Here is a 21,811-nt window from a genome sequence, read left to right on the forward strand (position 1 = left end):
ACAAGTAGCTAGAAGAGCAAAGTTCTGATTGGTTTCACTCAAGTTTTCATATTAGGTAACCCCTCCACACACACTTTATTTTTTTATTTTTAGGATCAGAAGAGTTAGCTGTAGCTGCAACTTAGACTGGAACTCCCTGGCATTAATGTAAAATGGTGAAACTATAATTAAGTTTTAAGTGTTGACCCACAGTTGCAAAGACAAAGTGTGGTTTTACATCATCTAGTGATGCTGAATCTCAGAGCAGACGCAGGTTGCAGACACTGATACACAGTACTTTCAAAAAGCTTTCCTTTTTAAATAAACTTGAGTGCTCAAGAACTGTGAGCACCAAAGAGAGTAACTTTTGAAGACGCACGGCACTGTGTTAACTGCACAAGGTAAGACAAAAAGAGGAAAATAGAAACACTTTGCCTTTATGTTCAGAAACAAAGCAAAAGCAAAGGCCAGTGCTACAGTACTGACCCATTGTCAGAGGATTCTGTCTCTAAGATGATGCTATTGGTCTTGTTGTCTATCATAATGTTAGCGATGTCTCCCCCATAGAAACTGGAACGTGGAGTGCTGACACAGCTAGAAATGACTGAGTTCATAGCAGAGGACTGGTTAGAGCCTGGGATATTCATTGGTGATGGAGTCATGGATCTCTGCTTGACAACTTGGTTAACGTTTCTCACCGTCTCGAAGACCCGCTTCTGATGACTGGTAAGACATACACACAGTTAATAATCACACAGTGCCTTCTTACCTTAAGAATGAATCGAGAAACAGGTAACAGTTTGTTAATGACCCCTCCTATTCACAGCTCCACCAACCACTTTGCCTTTATAGTTTCTGTAAAGTAGTATGCGTAGGGTCCCATACTCGCTACAGTCTGGCCATTACATTCAATCCATCAACATAATACTTCCATCATCCTAGAATATTTTAGACAGAACATTTGAGAATTATGTGCATGGACCCTCTCAAATATTAATAAAAATAAAGTGAAAGAGCATTTCAGTACATCAGCTAAAACCACCTTAAAGCCATTGTGTGGAAATGAGTTTTTAAAAAACAAAATTGATCTCCATTCAATTCTTAACTACAAACTGGCTAATCCATTTTAAAAAATAATTTGAATTGACTCTACTGAGTATCTCTATGCTAGCAAGTCTTGTATCTTTTCTTTTTGAAACCAATTTCCAGCCCCCTTAAATAGCATTTTACAAAAAGAAGAAAAAACAAATCAGAAATATAATGGACCAAGAGTCTAGAGAAAGGCTGTCAAGGCTGGAAACCTAATTTTACACCTACCTCTACAGTTCTGGAAACCTAATTTTACACCTACCTCTACAGTTCATTCTTTATCAGCATCGTCCTGATATCATAACACTGTTCATCTGCTTCAAGATTAAGATCAGATAACACTTCAGCAGAAATTTCTTGCCAAAATAAACTTGCCCTACATCATGCTACAGAATTGCCATTACTGCTTTGTTTTACAGTTCAACAATGGCTGAACACAAGAATAGCATATCCCTTCCAGCTTAAAGGTAACGCTGCCAGGGTATAACAACGACAGCATGCCTTATGCTACTTAATGTCATTCAAACGTCTTTCCTTCTGTCCATGAGTGCTCGACAGTTGTGATCTTTGCGTGTAGACTCCAAGTCTATAGTTGTATATCTTTAAGAGGCTGAATCTAAGAGCATCTATCAATAAACAGTCCCACAGTTACTGCTGCTGAGCAAATAAATAAAACAAAGACAAACCATGAAACCAAAAAAAGGTATCCTTCTTTGGTACATGCATAGCAATATAAAATACATTCTAAAGAAGTTAAACTATCCTGAAGTTAGATTACTCTGGAAGGACGAAAGGATCCTATGGGGTTTGAGCATGCTTACATCTTTCCGATCTTACATTTTTCTAATCAACATTTCACTCTGTCAAGCCTATTTACAATTCTTGGCTCATGCTCAGAGAAGGTTTAAGTATATATCAAGCTTTTTGTAAATATACTTAAAAGGTTTCTTGAAAGTGGCTACTGTACCTTCCCTGACTGTCCTTTCTTTGTAAACTGCTTCTCTAACAGACCATCTAAGTAGGATTAACTTGTTTCAAATTAACCAGTCCATGTTTGGTACAAATAGGTGAGATAAACCTATTGGAGTACACGTGCAACTAGTGTCAGTAAGGCCATTTCTGCCAAGCTGTATCTATCTATAGCTTTTGGACTGTCACAAGTATTTAACTTGTTTCAAACAACTCTCTTGTTTAATTCAAGAGAACTTTAGCACAGGTGTAATAGGCATCACACTGTAAGTACCCAACCACTCTAAATCCCTTTCTGCACTGATGTTCTCCATCTAAAAACTGGATTAGACCAATAATTACCTGGTAAGTTCTGTTATAAAACCTGAAGAATGAACTTGAGGAATTGAAGTCATCCCCTAATCATTAACTGAAGAAACCTAACATGGTAACGCACAAGAAAACAACTCTTTTCTCATTCTCAGCATTCAAGAATGAAAACAAAAAGTTCATTAAGACAAGGCTAAACCTATATATAAGTGTTTTCTTTTGGTAGCTTTACCAGAAAATGTAACCACCCCAATAACCAGACAATTTATTTTCCTTCCTCTCTGTCATTCATACTCCACCAGAAATATTTCTTTCTAAATCCCTAGCTCAACTATTTTCTGTCTTTTCCTTTCTCATCAAATAATAATTAACTTCAGATATAATCAATCACTTAGGAACCAATTCTTTTCAGTCGTACGCCAAGTCAGGAGAGTCGGGTTCATCTAAATGCAGTTCTTTCCTCATTGACCCTTCTATCTCTGCTGCCAAAGAATCCTGTTAAAAATAAGCACAAAAGAAAAACAAGTATCATAGTATTAATAAGTTGCCATTGCAGAAAATAATTAATAACTTATGTAAAATAATTATAGCTAATAAGATGCCATTCCAGAAAAGAGAAAGGTTTAAAAATGAAAACTGACTGGAAAGCTTGAAGACTAATGAATATATCTCAATCTCTGACAAATTTTGGCTTAGCTTCATACTGTTACAGTACTTGCCATCATATAACATCTGTCACATCCTAAAAAAACATCACAGGCAACAACAGAATTCACGTGCCCTGACTTCCCAGACTAAATTCCTTACTTGATAACACCTACCTTTCATGTATAAAGTTTTGCTTAATTTTTTTTTCATTTAAACTAAACAGAAAACACTCTTCCTTTTCACAACATTACCCACCCACCCACAAAAAAGACATGGTTCTTGGTATAAAGCATTATATACTTCCCCCAAAGGGTTAAAGGTGACAGGCTATCAATTTTCCACTGCTGGTCAGTAAGTTTTACTGTCTAAATGCAGTTAAGTGCAGGTCTAAGTATCAAACATTCACAAATCTAAATGATCTTTGGTCCCATGATTCAACATTTGAAAATCATTTTTATACAAAACATAAACCTATCTCAGCACAAGCACACTTTTCGCAGCTTTCAACTGTATTTGTGCAAGTACAACTTGTATTATTAAATCTCTGCACTTTAAATTGGCCTATGTTCAGTCTCAGAAGGGAACACAAAAAGGCAAGTTAAACCTTTGTTGACAATTTACTTTCTGTGAGCACAAATATCTATGTTCTTCCTCAGCAGTTAAGATGAGACATGGCTAAAGACAAGGAGCGCCAGACTCTGCTGCTTGATTACATTAATGTAACTCAAAAGAAACTTCACTGATATCATTGCTCTCAGAAGTAATAGAATTATTCTACGAATACATAAGCAAGCAGAGCCAGGCACTGAACTTACCTAGACATTCTTATCCACTCTTTTTTTTCCTCATTTCGCTGAGGGTATTGCATATTCCCCATGCTTTAAATGTACAAATATCATAATCAAATGAAACCAGGTAAACGAAGTTGATAATACTAGTGACACTGCCATAATTGACGTTGCCATAATACCTGTTAGCAACAAATATTCTTTTAATGATCCACTGAATTTTCAGTGGCCCTAAACCAAGAAAATGTGTAACTTATTCAAGTACTGAACTAGAATGTATATCACAAGTGCCTAGAAGGATGCCATGTCAGAAAAACATTAGTTATGTTATTAGTTAGAAGAAAAACAGGAAGCTCCAACTGAAAATTAGCCACCACAGTACAGGAGATGCATAACAAAAATGTATAGAACTGTGTAGCAACCTGTTAATGCTACCCATGATTCACAGCATAAGCACAGCCAGCTGCAGGTTGTATATAATACTGCAGCAAAACCAAGTAACTGCACAGCACCACTGTTTCAGAACAAGGTATGCAAAATTGATCCCTCAGGTATCCTTTAACACTGTATAAATACACATTTCACCGATGCTCATTTCTGGCCTAGCATCCTATCCCTGAAGCTGGAAGTCAGATGCAAATACATTTCCTTTGGTTGGTTGTTTTCTGGTGTGTGCAGGTTTTTTCTTAAATCTGCTTACCATAGGGAAGAGACCAAGAGAGTGGTACCGACGTGATATGGCATTCGGCATGGTCTTGTTCCTAAGGTTTTTCAGCTCTTCTTGAGCCTCATGAAGCATTTCCATGCACTCTGCATACTTGTCTTCCAGCTCTCGCAACTGTAACATATAGAAAGCAATCCAAGATCTTATGGGCTGCACTATCATCACAAAAAGCCTGCAAATTCTTTTAACACTGGTAAAGGATAATGGAGTAGGGAATAATATTCCACTTCAAAGGAACAAAACTCCAATAAGCGAATATCATTGAAAATCATTAATAACATGGATTAGTAAGGGGGGGGGGGAGGGGGCACGATGTGGGAAGGAACCGCTTGCTCCATTTCCTACCCTACATATCTACATGAAACCACTGTCAAGGAGAAGATACAGAGCTAAAAGTACCTTTAGTCTCATCAGGCATAGTGCCTAATCAGTGCCATGATGACCACAGTGGCAAACAGCATGGGAAAAGGACAAGACATTTCACAGTGTTCCAAAGGGCTTAGGAAATTTAAAACCAAGACTTACTTACGTACATATACATATAACCTCCAACAGCCTAAGACCATGCCTGAATTTTTAGCTTGACTTTCTCAGGAAATGTATCTTATGCAATCACTCTGTCTGCAGATGTCTGTGTACCCTCACAGTTTGAGTTCATCAGCCACTGCAACCAAGTTTGGTAAAGGGGCAGAAGTCTGAAATATCACATTCCTGTTAATGTCTTTCCTAAGAAAGGGATGAAGAAGCATGAGCTGAATCTTTGTGGAGCACCACAGGTACAAAAGGTCCATCAGCAAGAAAAGCTTCTACAAGCATTCCCACCTTCAACACCAAGTAGTCCAAGTACAAGACACATCCTAAGGGGATCAAGCTTTATTCATTCTATTTCGTCCATTTTGTTCATGTGACTGTAGCACCCAGAAGACAGCCAGCAATCCTAGACTGCCTTTGGTTTATTCACTGAACAAATACAGGACAAATGAGCTCTTCTATGTTATCTCACTATTCAAAACAGGCTTACACTACCAGCCTACAGAAGTCAACCTCTAAAGGGGTTCCTATATAGCCCATAAGCCTCAGTTTTTAAAAATGTGTGCCAGTTGAAGGAGGAGAGAACAGGAAGGAAAAGGTTTTGAACCCTACCAGGAACATAAATGTTCCTTCATTCCACATACACAGGCAAAATTATTTAATAGTTCTGATCCAGCTTAGACTAAAACTCTCATGGTAAAGTGAACAGCCATTACCTTACTACTAAATTATCGTAATACTAAGTAATGTACTCACCTCTGCTGTGAGCTGTCTCTGGGCATCTTTAGCTGCTCCCAAATGCTGGACAAGCTCCTCATTTTCAACTGCACACTAAAATATGCCAAAAAATGTTAGAAATACTGTGATGTTTTGTCCTGTGATCATGATTGTATCCTATGCTACAGGTAAGTAGGAAAATCCTAATTTTTGTTAAGAACCTCTCTGCATCAATATTAGCCCACACATGTTAAAATGTTAACACAAGAACACTCAACATCAGTCTGTGTCCTGCTAAATGAACCTCCAAAACCCTAAAATGAATGAGCATGTGCCCACTCAAATACTTGCACTGACATTCTTGTCTTACCAAAGTAATTAAATTTAGTGCAGAATTTAACATCTAATATTTAAAATAAATTTAACTATTGTATTTTATATATTATATATGCTTCTTTTGATGTTTTCTAGTCAAGTATGCTAGATATTAAACATCAAACAAGGTCACCCAGATAAGGAGGGTGGAAAATTTCCTTTAGGCTCGAGTGTACAGAGGATTATAACTTATCCTCCAGCTACAATAGTGGCAAATCACAACAGTAGTCTTGCAACTGGATTCCTTACAGCTTTTGCCTTTTTCTGCAGATCGACTATCTGAGAGAGAAGATGGGTGATTTCTTCTTGCTGCCGGGCAGCATCTTCAGTTTTCTTTGCTAACTCTTCGGAGATATTGGCAATCTGTATGTTTGCATCCCCTTTAAGATAAGCAATTACAGTTAACATCACAAACCCAAAAGCAGAACAGTAAGCAGAAAGATGTTCTTTTGGAACATCACTTGATTCAGCAAAATCCTGCCCCAATACACAGCAAAGTATTTTTGAAAAACAACAGTAGGACACAAAACCAGAAAAACACAAAGTACTCATGCTGCAAAGGAGATCATGCCTTCCCTTTACACTAACATTTTCATTGCAAAGCTATTTTGCAACTGAGAAAGATTTAGCTTACAGTCAAAATTTCTGCCACGAAATTTTAGCCAGAAGTTTTCGCCTTGCAACCATTTATATAAGGAAAATAAGTATCACAAAAAGAAATGACTGACTGATCTGATTCGGTTTTCTTTTTTTTTTTTTTTTACTGAACAATCTCGAATGAGAAGTGAAAAGAAATAGGGACATACTTAGCTCTTTTACACAGTCATTGACAAGCTGTTGTTCTTTCTCTTCGTAAGTAATTGTTTCAGTCTTCAGCTGACAGGCCTATTGAAGAAATCCACACCAAATATGCCACATTAGCACCTTTGTTCTTTGCCAGTCTGTTGCTGCATTTCCATCTGCTTCAGAAAGATGAGCTTTTCTAATCACTCCTCCAGGAAGACAGTGAGAAACTACAGTTTTTGCCTGCCCTCCCTCATGTTCTGGAAAAAGGGGCCAGGTGAACATTCAGCAGAGCCATTACTGCATGGAGAAACTTGCATCAGTATCACCATAGCCCCACTAGATGTCACCTGCGTATTTTGCACTAAAAATAACAAAAAAAAAAAAAGCCCTGAACATACAAAAGACTAGTATGCAGAGCTTGATCTGGTCACCTGAACAAAGCTAGGTATCACCACAAACTAATTAAATGCTTGGTTTAAATAACTGAATTAAACATTCAAGTATTTAAAAAACATTCAGCTAGTATTTGAAAAGTTCTGGCACTGTAACCATATATCGCCCACAAAACCTTAGTGCCACCTCCTTCCCTGCTTTGTCTTTTCCGCTCCAGTCCTAGGAGTGCCAAGAGGAGTGTGGCTACACCCAGCTGGTTCTGTCTAGCACCATCTCGGTGGGTCTGTAACCTATTTCCAATGCTGGGGGCACACACAGACACCCACAGGCTGCATCTGTAGAGAACTGCCTAGCTCAGAGGTTTTGGATTTGGCTCCATGCTGTGCCTCGCTGGCACAGACTGCACCTCCCTGGAAGGGAAGCCAGTGCTACGTGGGGTTCTATCAGCTCCGAGGCAGTGGTGCTCTCAGTTCTAACCCTACCTTCATTATTCTCAAACCACCTATTGCTCATCTTCCTTGCGTGCCTTCTCCATAAAAAGTACAGCACATTCTATTACGTGATGTCTTGTCCAAAGATGTGACACTACCTATTTGCAACGGGTCCTGCATTTGCAGTAGAAAATGGTAATGATACTCTGTTTTCATACATTCATTCTTAGCTCAGGAGTATTTCTTCTGCTATACTCTGCTACATGTTTGCAAAATGGTAATATGCTCCCAAAGTTTAAAAGTTGCATTGGATATTGATTTATGAAGTGTTATTTCTGACAGACAGGGAAGAGTAAATAAACTTTTAAAAACTGTGTTGTCTGTGAAACAAATGGAATATTATCAGAAATAAAAGGCAAGAAAACCATGTTCAACTTAAAGTATTAACAGCCTGACTTCAGACACAAATTGAAGATACTTAATGTGAATTTAGGCTAGCAATTTTTATTTTGACAGACACTTAATTTGTACCAGAGAGACCTTGCCAGCTGTCCTAGTTTCAGCTGGGATAGAGTTAACTGTCTTCCTAGTAGCTGGTACAGTGCTATGTTTTGAGTTCAGTATATGAAGAATGTTGATAACACCGATGTTTTCAGTTGTTGCTAAGTAGTGTTTAGACTAATGTCAAGGATTTTTCAGCTTCTCATGCCCAGCCAGCGAGAAAGCTGGAGGGGCACAAGAAGTTGGCACAGGACACAGCCAGGGCACCTGACCCAAACTGGCCAACAGGGTATTCCATACCATGTGACGTCCCATCTAGTATAGGAACTGGGAAGTGGGGGCGGGGAATTGCCGCTCGGGGACTAGCTGGGTGCCGGTCGGCGGGTGGTGAGCAATTGCACTGCGCATCATTTGTACATTCCAATCCTTTCATTATTGCTGTTGTCATTTTATTAGTGTTATCATTATCATTATTCGTCTCTTCTTTTTTGTTCTATTAAACCGTTCTTATCTCAACCCGTGGGTTTTGCTTTTTTTTCCCGATTCTCTCCCCCATCCCACTGGGTGGGGGGGGAGTGAGTGAGCGGCTGCGTGGTGCTTAGTTGCTGGCTGGGGTTAAACCACGACACCAGCCTACAAACTTTAGATGTGCAGCTAAAGTCACCCATATCTACCAGGTCAGCCCTTTAAGACCTGTTTCAAAGTGCAGTGCTGGACTCCAAAACCTGCCCATGCTCCTGCACAATCTTTTGGCCAGGAAACTGCTTTGCATGTAGCTTCCATGTTTCAGCCTTTCCTTCATTTAGAAGGATAAAGGATTGTGATTAAACAACTACAAAGACATTTGTGTCCCATCTAGAACTATAGACGCTTAATCAGACTCTCTCAACTTTTAATACATGCTTCTCAGTACCTATGTTCTGGCATTTAAATGAACAACTGTATTAAGCAAAACACAAAGGGAGCAATTTCACCTCAGATCTAAGCACAACATTCTCCTCTTCAAGGTCCTTGAGTTTCTTTTGAAGAGAATCCAAATGAAAGTAGTTCTGGACAGAGGAGGAAGATTCATTCCTCTTCAGCCTTGTAACGAAAACAACAGTTTTAACTCATTTTTACTTGTATTATGGCCAATCTCACAGAAAAGCAGGCTGAACAGAAGTCTCAAAATCAGCCAGAGCCACATGAAATACATGTGGCTTGGTCACACCAGTATGTTTGAGCAGCCATGTATTTACAGTGATTTTTAAAAGAACATTTTTAAAATTTATTTATTATTCCACACATTTCCTATGGAAAAGTTATTCAGCCAAGGCTATGAGAAAGGAAACCACCTTACCACAGGGAGCAACCCAACAGCTTCCTGATTAATGCTGCACATACTTCACCAGAATGCAGCAATAACTTTGCACGCAAGGGCAGACAGCCCCTCAGAGCCTGTGAAGCTGTTCAGCCAAATAACTGCCTGGAACCCACACTATAAGCCATGCTTTATCTCCTTTCCTCTGCTTGGAATTTTTCCATAGTGCCTTCATGTCCTTCCACCGCAAAGGTCACACACGTAGCATGTTCTAGTTCAGCATGCAAAGGTATGTGGCGTAGTAAGGTACTCTAAGTGGGACCTACGTCTGCCTAGCCACCACAGTGACCTAGTTCCTCTGAAAGTCAGAGCACTGCGTCAGCAGTCTCCCTATATACTGTCCCCTCCTGACTCTTGCTGCCACCCGGATAGCCAGCTGGTCCAGTGCAAATTCTTCCAGCTGGTGCCATGCACCAAGTTCAGAGTCCCATTTATAGTTCCAGCCGATACAAGGATTGTTTTACTACTTTTCAAAGCTATGAAATTATCCAAACTACCCATGCTTAGTACCAGATGAAGGCTCAACGTTGTAGATCATTTAACTTACGGGGTGGAACAGAGGGACTCCGGCTCACTTTCTTCAGCAGCGCTGGTATAGAACTGGAGCAGCTCATCTTTCATGGAGAGCTCATGCCGCAACTGAGAAACCTGCACAAAGAAAGAGCTTGCAGATCAGTAAGTTGATTTTCTAGGCACGTTCTTAAGTAAACCCACTAAAGGGCGCTCCTAAAGGAACAAAATGTCAGAACTGGGTGGTTAAGGTACCCTGTAATTGTGAGCTCCACAAACTTAATCTTGGTTAATTTATATTGCTATTCTCCAACAAAAGGGTTAAAAGCCCAATTACACAGTAGCACTTACACCACTTCACAACTGCAATTTAAGACCCCAGTGGCAAGAGATTAATTTTTATTTGCCTTGCATAGCTATAAATAGCATAACTGATCAGACAGATCTGTTTCCTTCCACTTGTACTGCAAGACTTGGCCCTCAGTTTTCACTTTCCAATGCACAAATTGCAGAGCACATCTCTTTTGTTAGACTTCTGCTCTTTGTATTGTAGTCATATTAGTATTTGTAGTTATTACTGGCAAACCCCCCCCCCCAGAGACTATCAATAAAATAGATTTAAGATGCATTTTCATCAAACAAAAAGCAGACTGAATGCAATAAAGCACTTACACTGTGCAGAATTTTAAGCAAACAAGGTCATTTACTTTACTAAGGGTATTCTTGTGTAATCAGATGTGCTAAGGCACCAAGTCCTCCTGACACATGGGTTCTGAAATGCAAGGCCGGGGGCGGGGGGGGGGGGGGGGGGGGGGGGGGGGGGAGGCATGGATAAAACCAACCAACCACATTTTAGAAAACCATGAAACAAAATCCACACATTAATTCTGGGAGGTTCACTTTCCCCATTTCAGGAAGAGCTAAAAAGCTGAGCCAAAAATAACTATTTACTTCCCTCCAGCACATTATGGCTTAGCCTCTTTAAGCAGAAAGGATTCAGATATTGTCAGTGGGTGGGAACTAGATCATCTCCAGCTTTTGATACACTTTTTTCTCTTATTAATTACAAAGACTGAGGATACTATTTTTACTGCCATTTCCAAGCATTCTGGTTCTCCAAAGGAAGGTGAACAGCCAGAAAGGGTGACCTTTTAATGGAACAGGACCAGAAGCAATGGGCACAAACTGAAACACAGGGGGTTCCTCCTGAACATCAGGTACAACTCCTTCATTGTGAGGGTGACAGAGCACTGGCACAGGTTGCCCAGAGAGGTTGTGGAGTCTCCATCCTTGGAGATATTCAAACACTGTCTGGACATGGTCCTGGGCAACCGGCTGTAGGTGGCCTTGCTTGAGAAGAGGGTGTGCACAAGATGACATCCAGAAATCCCTTCCAACCTCAATCATGCTGTGAAATGTGAAAAAAACTCACTGCAGTAACTTCCACAACACCTCCCTTTAAGACAGCATTTTGTGGTGTGTTGACGCCAGCCAGCAACTAAGCGCCCACCAGCTGAGCACGTACTCTGCCTCACAACCCGCACAGGATGGGGGAGAGAATCAAAAGCACAAAAGCAAGAAAAACTCAGGGGCTGAGATAAAGACAGTTTAATAAGTGAAGCAAAGTTTCCCATGCAAGCAAAGCAAAACAGGGAATTTATTCACTATTTTCTATCAGCAGGCGGATGTTCAGCCACTTGTGGAAAGCAGGGCCTTGGCACACATAATTGTTACTTATGAAGACAAATGCCATAATCATGAATGTCCCAGCTTCTTCCTCCTTGCCCTGAGCTTTTATGGTTGAGCATAACAACATAAGGTACAGAATATCACTTTGGTCAGTTTGGGTCAGCTCTCCCAGCTGTGCCCCCTCCCAACATCTTGCACAGATCGGGGGCAGAGAGGGGAAAAAAAAAAAAGAAAAAAAAAAAAGAAAGAAAGAAAAAAAAAAAAAGAAAGAAAAAAAAAAAAAAAAAAAAAAAAAAAAAAAAAAAAAAAAAAAGAAAGAAAAAAAAAAGAAAGAAAAAAAAAAAGAAAGAAAAAAAGAGTGCCTCAATGCTGTGAGCCCTTGCCGCACATGGGACAAGGCCCATGAGCTGTCACCATGCTTGGTTCCCAGGACTTCATCTGTTCAGGCTTTTAATTCACTCCACTGCCCTGAAAGCTTCACTTAGCTTCAGAACTATGGCGTGAAATAGCTGCACCTATCTTAGAAATAATTCAAGGTAGAAGATAAAAGGATCCGCACACAGAGCACAACAGTTTAGAGACATGGGACTTAGCTCAGAGGAACAATCCTTACCAAATCACAGACAACCATTTCAAGAGTCCAGCTGATAGTTTTCCTGACTGACAGCAGCTAAATGCTTAACAGATTGGAATTATTCACTTAAAATTAAGACACCCAGTTACACTTTATGTAAATAACACGCCTGCAAGTACCAAGCCAAAGAGCATTTCTATCTTTCCAACATTACCTTCTACTCTAATAGACCAAAACCAATGTTCCCTTTTTTAAGCTACCATTCCAGATTATGATTCAGCTTTTCCTTTCCTCTCACTTTACACAGAACAAAATCAAACCTGGATTTCAAAACCAGCTATCACCAAAACACAAACTCTGATATGTGACCTGGATTTAGAACAGGACTAGAGGGCTGTATTACTCAGATGTTACCACAGGTTTAAGGTGTGTTATTTGAGGACTGACGCTGTGTTTGAAGCGCTGCCTTTTTAGCTCCACAAACACATGATGAAGTCTGAAAATGAAAAAGAAGCGTAAACTGGGAAATTTAGAAAGATTAGGAGAAGCTAAAACCTAATGACCTACTCCATTCCAAACACAGTTCACATTGTAACAGTTTACATTGCTTTGATATTGAGCTCTAATTTCAAAGGAGACAACATTAAATTGTAGGTAGCACCATCCCAGCGAAAAGGGACATAGCTTGAGATTGGAGCTGCAGCATTCTTACTGAACATGGTAACACAACAGCAGGCAGACACACTGTACCTGGGAACTACAATTCTGCTGCTGTAAAGGCAGACACCCATCTCTGTAACCAAAACAATTTACAATTAAGAAAGTTTTCTCAATATAATGTTTATGCTTTTAGTATATAATTCCGAAACAGTAAGTTGAGACTAAAGTGTTTGTGCACGCAGTATAGTGCTTGCTTCAGTGAACTCACCTTCTGTTCTCTAGTGCACTACAGGAAAAGTCTCAGTTCCATCAGTTTTTTATTGAACACAATCACAGCCGCTTCCTAAACCTAAACAACACCTTACAATACAAACTCAAAAGACAAGAATCTAATGCATTTTGCACAGGTCTATATTACTTTGACATGTACCTATGAATGTGGCATGTTACAAGGACACAGGAAAAACTTGAGCTACTTAATGGAATGGCCAGAAGGTTCTGTCAGGACAAGTTTTTAAGTCAGAGAGATGTAAAGCTAAATCATTCATACAGTGACACATATGCCAATAAAACCTTAACTTTATACCACACACCAGAAAGAACTTGTCTATATATTACAGAAACCACAAATCCCCCAGACAAACCATTTTTAGAGTGTTTTTACAGAACTTAAAAAGTACCAAATAAATTCTCTTATCTCTTACCCTTAGAGACAGTTGTCTTGGTTACCATTCTGCTCAAATATTCAAAATTCAGCATTAATAGAAAATCTGAAACCTACTAAAGACAGATTTTCAACATACAAAAGTCTTATGACTTTAAAGCCTGATGAGCTCTGCCTCAAAAGCATCAATTTCTGAAGGAGTCAAAATGACTGTGTGAAAGACAGGTGTTGATAGAACATATGGCTCAACATATCAAGCCACCTCGTAAGAAGCTTACTTCTGGTGGCACTTTTCCTAATGCTGCTCCTGAGTCCCTCTAAATAAAAATAGACCTGGACAGAGGCAGCCCACCCCTATCCTCCACCTTCCTCAATCAAATCTTCCATTCTGGATGTATGGTATGAATGCACTGCCCTGCCCAGTCAGTATGCACATGCCTAGTAAATGCTGTCTCGACCAATGCACAAATAAATTGGTCTGCCACATGATGGGACTTGGGCAGCAAGCAACAGCACTCCTCTGGGACAGAAGATAATTAGTTTTCTTTGCCAAAAAGGATAGGCCACACCAAATGATATTATTTCTATGTGTGTGCTCCACCACCATTTATTGCACATCTGGGATCCCTCCACCCACGCTTTATTCATGAGTCCATCTCAGATATAATTCAACACCTCACATGCCTGAGCAGTTTTATCAGGAGCCATTTTTTAAGTTTTTAATCCACTGTGCTTCATTGTTCTCCTGCTTGCCCTACAACTGTGAGATTTCTCTCTATCTTGCTCAAAGCTACATATGGACGAGATCCACAAACCAAGGTCACTGTCCCAGAATAGGAGAAACAACATTTGCTCCTACCTCTGTTAGTAAGTCAGAGTTTAGTGACACTTGTAGTTACAGATAAAGAGCACTTTTAAAGCTTCCTGTATGGTTCCATCCAAGATATGCCTATCAAGAATCTGCCAGTACCTATAGCACACTGCTCCCCGTTCAGAGGAATACAGTAAGAAATAGCAACTGTATAAACATTTGATTAAAAATTCAACGGTATCTGGAAGACATATGGTGTTACTTGAAACAAGGTAAGTTTTCTGCTATGTTTTATACATTACACCAATGTGTGCACTCACAGCCCAGAAAGCCAACCATATCCTGGGCTGCATCAGAAGAAGCATGGCCAGCAGGTCGAGGGAGGTGATTCTCCCCCTCTACTCCACTCTGGTGAGCCCCCACCTGCAGTACTGCATCCAGCTCTGGGGTCCTCAGCACAGGAAAGACATGGACCTGTTGGAGCGGGTCCAGAGGAGGGCCACGAAGATGATCAGAGGGCTGGAGTACTTCCTCTATGAGGACAGGCTGAGAGAGTTGGGGTTGTTCCGCCTGGTGAAGAGAAGGCTCCGGGGAGACCTTATTGCGACCTTTCAGTACTTAAAGGGGGCTTATAAGAAAGATGGGGACAGACTTTTTAGTAGGGCCTGTAACAACAGGACAAAGGCTAATGGTTTTAAACTAAAAGAGGGTATGTTCAGACTAGATATAAGGAAAAACTTTTTATGATGAGGGTGGTGAAACACTGGCACAGGCTGCCCAGAGAGGTGGTAGATGCCGCATCCCTGGAATCATTCAAGGTCAGGTTGGACGGGGCTCTGAGCAACCTCATCTAGTTGAAGATGTCCCTGCTCATGGCAGGGAGAGTTGGACTGGATGACCTTTTGTCGGACTGTCGTGGTTTAACCCCAGCCAGCAACTAAGCACCACGCAGCCGCTCACTCACTCCCCCCCCACCCAGTGGGATGGGGGAGAGAATCGGGAAAAAAAAGCAAAACCCACGGGTTGAGATAAGAACGGTTTAATAGAACAAAAAAGAAGAGACGAATAATGATAATGATAACACTAATAAAATGACAACAGCAATAATGAAAGGATTGGAATGTACAAATGATGCGCAGTGCAATTGCTCACCACCCGCCGACCGGCACCCAGCTAGTCCCCGAGCGGCAATTCCCCGCCCCCACTTCCCAGTTCCTATACTAGATGGGACGTCACATGGTATGGAATACCCTGTTGGCCAGTTTGGGTCAGGTGCCCTGGCTGTGTCCTGTGCCAACTTCTTGTGCCCCTCCAGCTTTCTCGCTGGCTGGGCATGAGAAGCTGAAAAATCCTTGACATTAGTCTAAACACTACTAGCAGCAACTGAAAACATCGGTGTTATCAACATTCTTCATATACTGAACTCAAAACATAGCACCGTACCAGCTACTAGGAAGACAGTTAACTCTATTCCAGCTGAAACTAGGACACCTTTAAAGGCCCCTTCCAACCCAAACCATTCTATGACTCTATGAATTGAGAAACACGTGCACCATCATACTATATTCTAAACGTGCTCATCAAATGTCTAAGACATTATTACTGCAGTCAAGCTCAGACAACTGTATGTACTGCAGCAGGCTACCGATCCACACTTCAACAGATTCTATCACAGTTCCCTGGAAAGAGATACAGCAAAATCACAAGCAGCTGTAAGATCTTAGCAATCTATATAGAACGTAGCAAGTCTCAGCCTATATAACCCTTTGCTTCCCAATATAACCCAATGCTTCCTAACATTGACAAGTTCATACATACAGAGCATGCTGAATAAAAATTACTAATCATTAAAATATACCCTGACCCATCTGAACCATGGAAGCTTAACACAAGTCTATGAAGTTGGCCCAGCTTGGAAAAGGCAGAATGCACATGATTTCAGTGAGCATGCACTACTGAAATCTCCATAAATACAAAAAGTGATTTACCTTATATGTGATACCTATATCATACACAGTTTGAGAAGCAAAGTGAAGCACTCCCAGCATTCAAATGCTATGTTCTAAAAGCCAAAATTTAACTATTTCTATGAATAGAAAAGCATTTGGGAAAAAGCAATTAAACATCAGTTCGCAGGGAAGAAACAAGTGAGGACTGGGAAAGATTCCGGGAAGAAACAAGAAGAAGAGCTGCACACAAAGGGAGGGAGGAGAAGGGATAGGGTGATTAGTGAGATAATCAAAACGGGAATTATGCACAAAGCAGGGGAACAAGGACGAAACAGGTAGAAGAAAACAGTGGGTGTAGTGACTCAAAACAAAAAGAGCAGCTGGTTTCAGAGGAAAATTAAATGTGAGGCAGAGCAAAATTCAATGGCTTGAGGTTTGGTTTTTTTGCCCCTCAAATCAGCTGATTTAAGCCAACAGGTCAAATTACTTTTTCGATCACATTTCTAAAAGTGTACATGCTATAAAAGTGGCTGACCAAACTGCCACACCACAGATTAACCTGCTATGGACAGGATGCCCAAGAAAATCAAGTATGGACAAGGTGAAGCTAGAAGGACAATTCTCCCCATCACTGCAGATACAGCACTCAGGCAGAAAAATCTTACCTCTTCCCTGATGTGTTCTACTTGCTCCTCCAGAAACTCATTTCTTTCTGTCAGTGATTTATTCTTCTTTAACAGTGACTGACCAATCCGAGCAGCTAATTCTAAGTCCCGTTCTTTCTGTGAAGCATTAAGAAAAGAAAGCTAATCTCAAATTTTTTGTTCACCAAAGGATCAGAGGGAGGTTAAAATTGTCATGAAAGGGAAGGAACAAGTACTTAAACAATAAAAAGACTTTCTTCTGTAAGGATTTGTTTGGTTGGTTTTTTGCCAATTTTCTTTTTCTATTTCTGCTTATGTTACACCCACTTTATTCAGAAAAGACTGACCCATACAGAGTTATTGAACCATAAATGAAGGCACAGCTTCAACATCTACAGTAAAACAATGTAGGTGAAACCAGATCTGGTTCTCTATTACAGCTTGGAGAAACTACTGAGGGAAGCTATTCCATCACCTTGTTATACCATTTGCAGAATGCAATCACAAGAGCTTTAGAGCTTACATTTTAAAGAATTCAGAAGCACAGTAAAAATACAAAAGAACTTAGGCATTTCATAGCATTCTTCAGTTTCGACTTGCTCCACCTTGAATTAAGAGGCAGTAAGCTGTGCAGGAGCCAAAGCCGATTCACCAAAATGAAAGTTCAGCTCCTATCCTCTTTGTGTACATACATCCATCAGTACTTTCATACAAAAACAAATCCTATCCCTTTCCTTTCTGCAGATGCCCAAATCTACATTAAGTGGTTAGTCTCATGCCATGCTTGGCTCCTTCTTCCCATACTTGGCCCCTTCCTTCTTTATGGGAAATAACCCAACTAGACAGTTCACCACATGTACCAATAAAAACTAGAAGCCTACCCTGTTGATGACGTGTACCTATACACATCTCAGCTTCTGCAAAGCTGAGATGTGGGATTGTAATCTGCCTGGGAAAGGATGATAAACTGCATAAAACTTTGTGTTGTTCTTTAAGCATTCCTATTTATCATTTTCAACTACTAGATCTTTAAAACAGTGGGCAAATGGCACTAAGGTTAACTCCCCACTTGCCTTTAGTTCAACACCATTTCAGGAAGAGTTTTCTCCCTGTCACTGAAAACAGTTTGGGGCTTATTTAATGCCCCTGAGAGCCATCCAGATTTGATGACTAAAAGCTACCTTATGTCATGTATACGTTAATGACAAAGCCCACAAAACCTATGGCTACTGATCACATGGATTTGAAGTCAATGAATTTGAATGAAGAGGCTTTCGTAGTGGAAAAAAAAAGAAGTTATGTAATACACAGTAAATAAAAAGAGAGATTATTGATCACTGCTGTATTTACAAATAGCATTTTCCAAATGGTTTCTGAAGGTCAGGCTTATATTTGCATTGAAAGCTACTAGCATTATCTGGCCATAAAATCTTTATATAATCTTAAGTACAATCTTTCAGAACAATAGGTCCCACAAAGCTATCCAAAAAACGTTTTGGTTTACATCTCAAGCCAACTTATTGTTCAGTCATTTGGCTCACTTCATAAATATGAAGTGGAAAAAAAATATATTGCTGCAGCTTTGACTCTACAGAGGAAGAGCTGTCTAGCAGCAAGCTTTCTAGCCTCAAATTTGAGGAACGTAAGTGTATTTCCAGGCTCTTTAATTAACCTTTCTAGACTTCCTACACAATTTTTAGCAATTCAGCTCTAAATTTCAGTTTGGGGTCAGGCCTCTTACAGTGATAAGGAACTGATTTATTACAGCAATGTGTAAAAAAAAAAAAAAAACCAAAAAAACAACAACCAAAAAACTGAAGCCGGACATATTTACACTATTATTAGAAAGGGATGAGAAAGCAGGTTCACAGAGGAATCCGCTCCTATTCTTGCCACACCCCCAGGCAGGCCTGGTGTCACTCATTTTGCTTAGTTTCAGGGCAATTGGCACAGATTTTCAAAATATCTGCACACATGTTGTTTTGAGATCTTCTCTTTCTTATCTCCCCCCAAAATGCTGCACCTTTCACCCTGCCAACTTTGTAGCACAATCATTTGAAGCTTGCCAACAAGACAGACAGACAAGGGGTAGCTTTGGGGTTTTTTTCTCACTTGTGTGTGTGAAGGTAGCAGAAGGGGTTAAACCTTAAATTCTGCAAACGGATGTAATCTCTTGTGATAACCACCATTTGGAGAACAGAGAAAGGAGCTGTAAGTGCACATCTGCCTAAGAACAGAGTGATTCAATCAGAAATGATGGCCAAATAAAACAAAAAAGCTCACTGAAAGTATTTGTTTTACTGAAGGTTCACATATTACATGCTCCCCTGTTTTTCCTTTGCTATCATCCAGAAAGGGAAGTACACCAGAAGCTTTAAAACAGTGGCTCAGCAAGTCCTTCTAGCATTGCTCCCATGAGTGTGATTTCTGCATCTATAGACATTTGGCTACGTGGACTCAGGGGATGAAACAGTTGGCAGAATGCTACACTATTACTAGGAGCAGCCATGGAAACAAATGCAAGTAAATCTCAGCCAAACAAGACAAAGGGAACAAGACACAAACAGGTAACAGACTGTTACTACAGGTTAATGGATTACTCCAGGACAAGTCTTTTAGGTAAAGCATCAGTTTTAACTGATTTTTCACAGACAGTTGTTTAAACAAGTTCAGCTCAAAGCACAAAATGTAGGATTTTGTACTGCAGTCAGATGTATCAAGCATAGGTGGTAGATGTCAGCATTCCCATGCTCGTTTCCTAGCAGAATTAGACAAAGAATGGACCACTCGATGTATCTTGGCTAGACACACCCCATTTTTTACATTACTACTGCAATAAGCAAGAAAATAAATATGAAGGATTAAATTACACTCAGCTATGAACTAATACAATTTAACAGTTTTCACCTAAAGGAATTCCTCATAAACATTATTTGGAAAATCACTGCTGAAGTTTACTGTAGAAAAGCTGCTAATTTCAGTCAAACAATTTATCATGATATTTATTGAACATAAGCATCGTAGCTTGAGAGTTGCTTTTTGACATTTCTTGAGTGCCAAGGATTACAGCAATAACAATTTACATAACAATGGTATTAAAAAAAACAACCAACTAACCCAAACCAACAAAACATAAGGCAAGGAAGAAAAGGTTTGGATACAAACGGAGTATTAGATATATTCTAATTTTGTGTCTATGCACTTCTCTGGGAAGACATTATCTGAGATAATAATTATGAATACAAGACTATTTGTGAACTTTTTATTATTTTAAAAGAGAATAAATCCATCAATAATGATGTTATTAGCTTTACATGTACTGTAAAAATATGTGCCATTTTAAGATGATCCCCTCCCGCCCCCTCCTCCTCCTTCATTATGGCATATATTTGTCCAAGAGCAAGTTAAATGGCCTCAACTGAAAAATAAGCACAAGTAATGAATCCATATAACAGAGGTAAACAAATGACCCTTACTTAGAAAGAATATTTACCTTACCAATAAGATAAAGTGTACATACACTCAGAGCACTTATTCCTCCTCACTGAAGGACAGTCTACCAACAGTCTTTAGTAGTGGTACCATGTAATTTCTGTACTACTTTCTCATACTGCGTATGGGTCCTTAAAGAGATGTAATACTTGCCTCTTCAAGAAGACGTGTAACAGCATCTATGTCATTGTATGTTTTAGTCATCTGGCCCACTCTTTCAGCACATAAAACTGTGAGGAAATAAAATAAAACATTAATCATATTGGCAATACTATTAGGGGGAAAATATCCTTGTAAGAGTTTAGGTTTGCATAAGTTTTCATCTTAAAACAACTTCTGTCAATTTTTGGGTAAGTATATCAAAAGCTAAAAAAAAAAAAAAAAAACCCTCAAAAATAACGAAAGGTTCAAGTTAAACTGAAAATACAAGTGTTTCTCTTTTGTAATGAGTATTTTCTTTTGTTATTGGCAGAACAAACAGTTAAAATGTTAAAACTTTCCACTCTGAAGAGGAATCTTTTGAGTTTATGAAAAAAATAAACAAGGAAGAAGTGAAAACAGATGTTCTTAGATACCTAATTAGGATTCTATCATGTCACCTAGAGAGTTACTCCATGAATAAGCAACTCCAATACTGTTAGTAACACTGTTCAACATAGTTTCTTTGTGTCATATTATGTTGATAAGAACTGGGTTCTCTGGTATGAGACAGTAAAGTAAATACAAAATGCACGCAAAATAATAAACGATTCTTATAATATCCAGACCACACCATAGTGACCACAGTACACTCAGTAAAAATATTTACTTAGACTGGATGAGATGATTAATCACTAAGGTGGAACCAGGCGTTTTGTTAGACAGAATAAAGTATGAGGAAGTTTAGTCTATCACCATAGGTGATCCTTTAAGAAGCTACATTGACTTATCCGGAAGTCTGCAAATTTTTGAAAAATCCACCAATAATCAGAGGAAACAACAGCGCTTTCTGCTCTACCCTTATATTCTTTTTATTTTCAGCTACACCTATTCCTCAAACCCTGTAATTCTGGAAAAAAGGGACTGTTAATTAAGTTGAGTTGATCATATGGACTACAGGTTATCAGACTGCTGTAGCACAAATCGTTATTCAGGGGATTTACCCTTGACAATGTCAGTTAGAGCTCAGTCTGACAGATTAGCTAATGTTGCTCTAGCACACATGAAGGCTGGGGGCGG

General features: G+C 39.6%; 1 protein-coding gene across 14 annotated transcripts in view; it reads right to left on the reverse strand.

Moving 5' to 3' along the window:
• TRAK1 (trafficking kinesin protein 1) overlaps positions 1-21,811 on the reverse strand; it is a 140,533-nt gene that overhangs the window by 22,009 nt on the left and 96,713 nt on the right. For all 14 annotated transcript variants that reach the window (XR_003922566.2, XR_005932034.1, XR_003922565.1 and 11 more), the window contains 10 exons: positions 20,747-20,823; positions 17,123-17,239; positions 10,148-10,248; positions 9,215-9,323; positions 6,936-7,014; positions 6,379-6,509; positions 5,794-5,868; positions 4,483-4,620; positions 2,765-2,841; positions 466-702 (listed from right to left, as the gene is read on the reverse strand). Coding sequence is in view for 11 of the 14 variants with exons in the window: in XM_030007985.2 (XP_029863845.1) it covers positions 466-702; positions 2,765-2,841; positions 4,483-4,620; positions 5,794-5,868; positions 6,379-6,509; positions 6,936-7,014; positions 9,215-9,323; positions 10,148-10,248; positions 17,123-17,239; positions 20,747-20,823 (1,141 nt within the window). In the remaining 3 variants the exon portion in view is untranslated. The remainder of the gene's footprint in view (positions 1-465; positions 703-2,764; positions 2,842-4,482; positions 4,621-5,793; positions 5,869-6,378; positions 6,510-6,935; positions 7,015-9,214; positions 9,324-10,147; positions 10,249-17,122; positions 17,240-20,746; positions 20,824-21,811) is intronic.

Source organism: Aquila chrysaetos, chromosome 3 (assembly GCF_900496995.4).
Source record: "Aquila chrysaetos chrysaetos chromosome 3, bAquChr1.4, whole genome shotgun sequence".
NCBI classification, from domain to species: Eukaryota; Metazoa; Chordata; class Aves; order Accipitriformes; family Accipitridae; genus Aquila; species Aquila chrysaetos.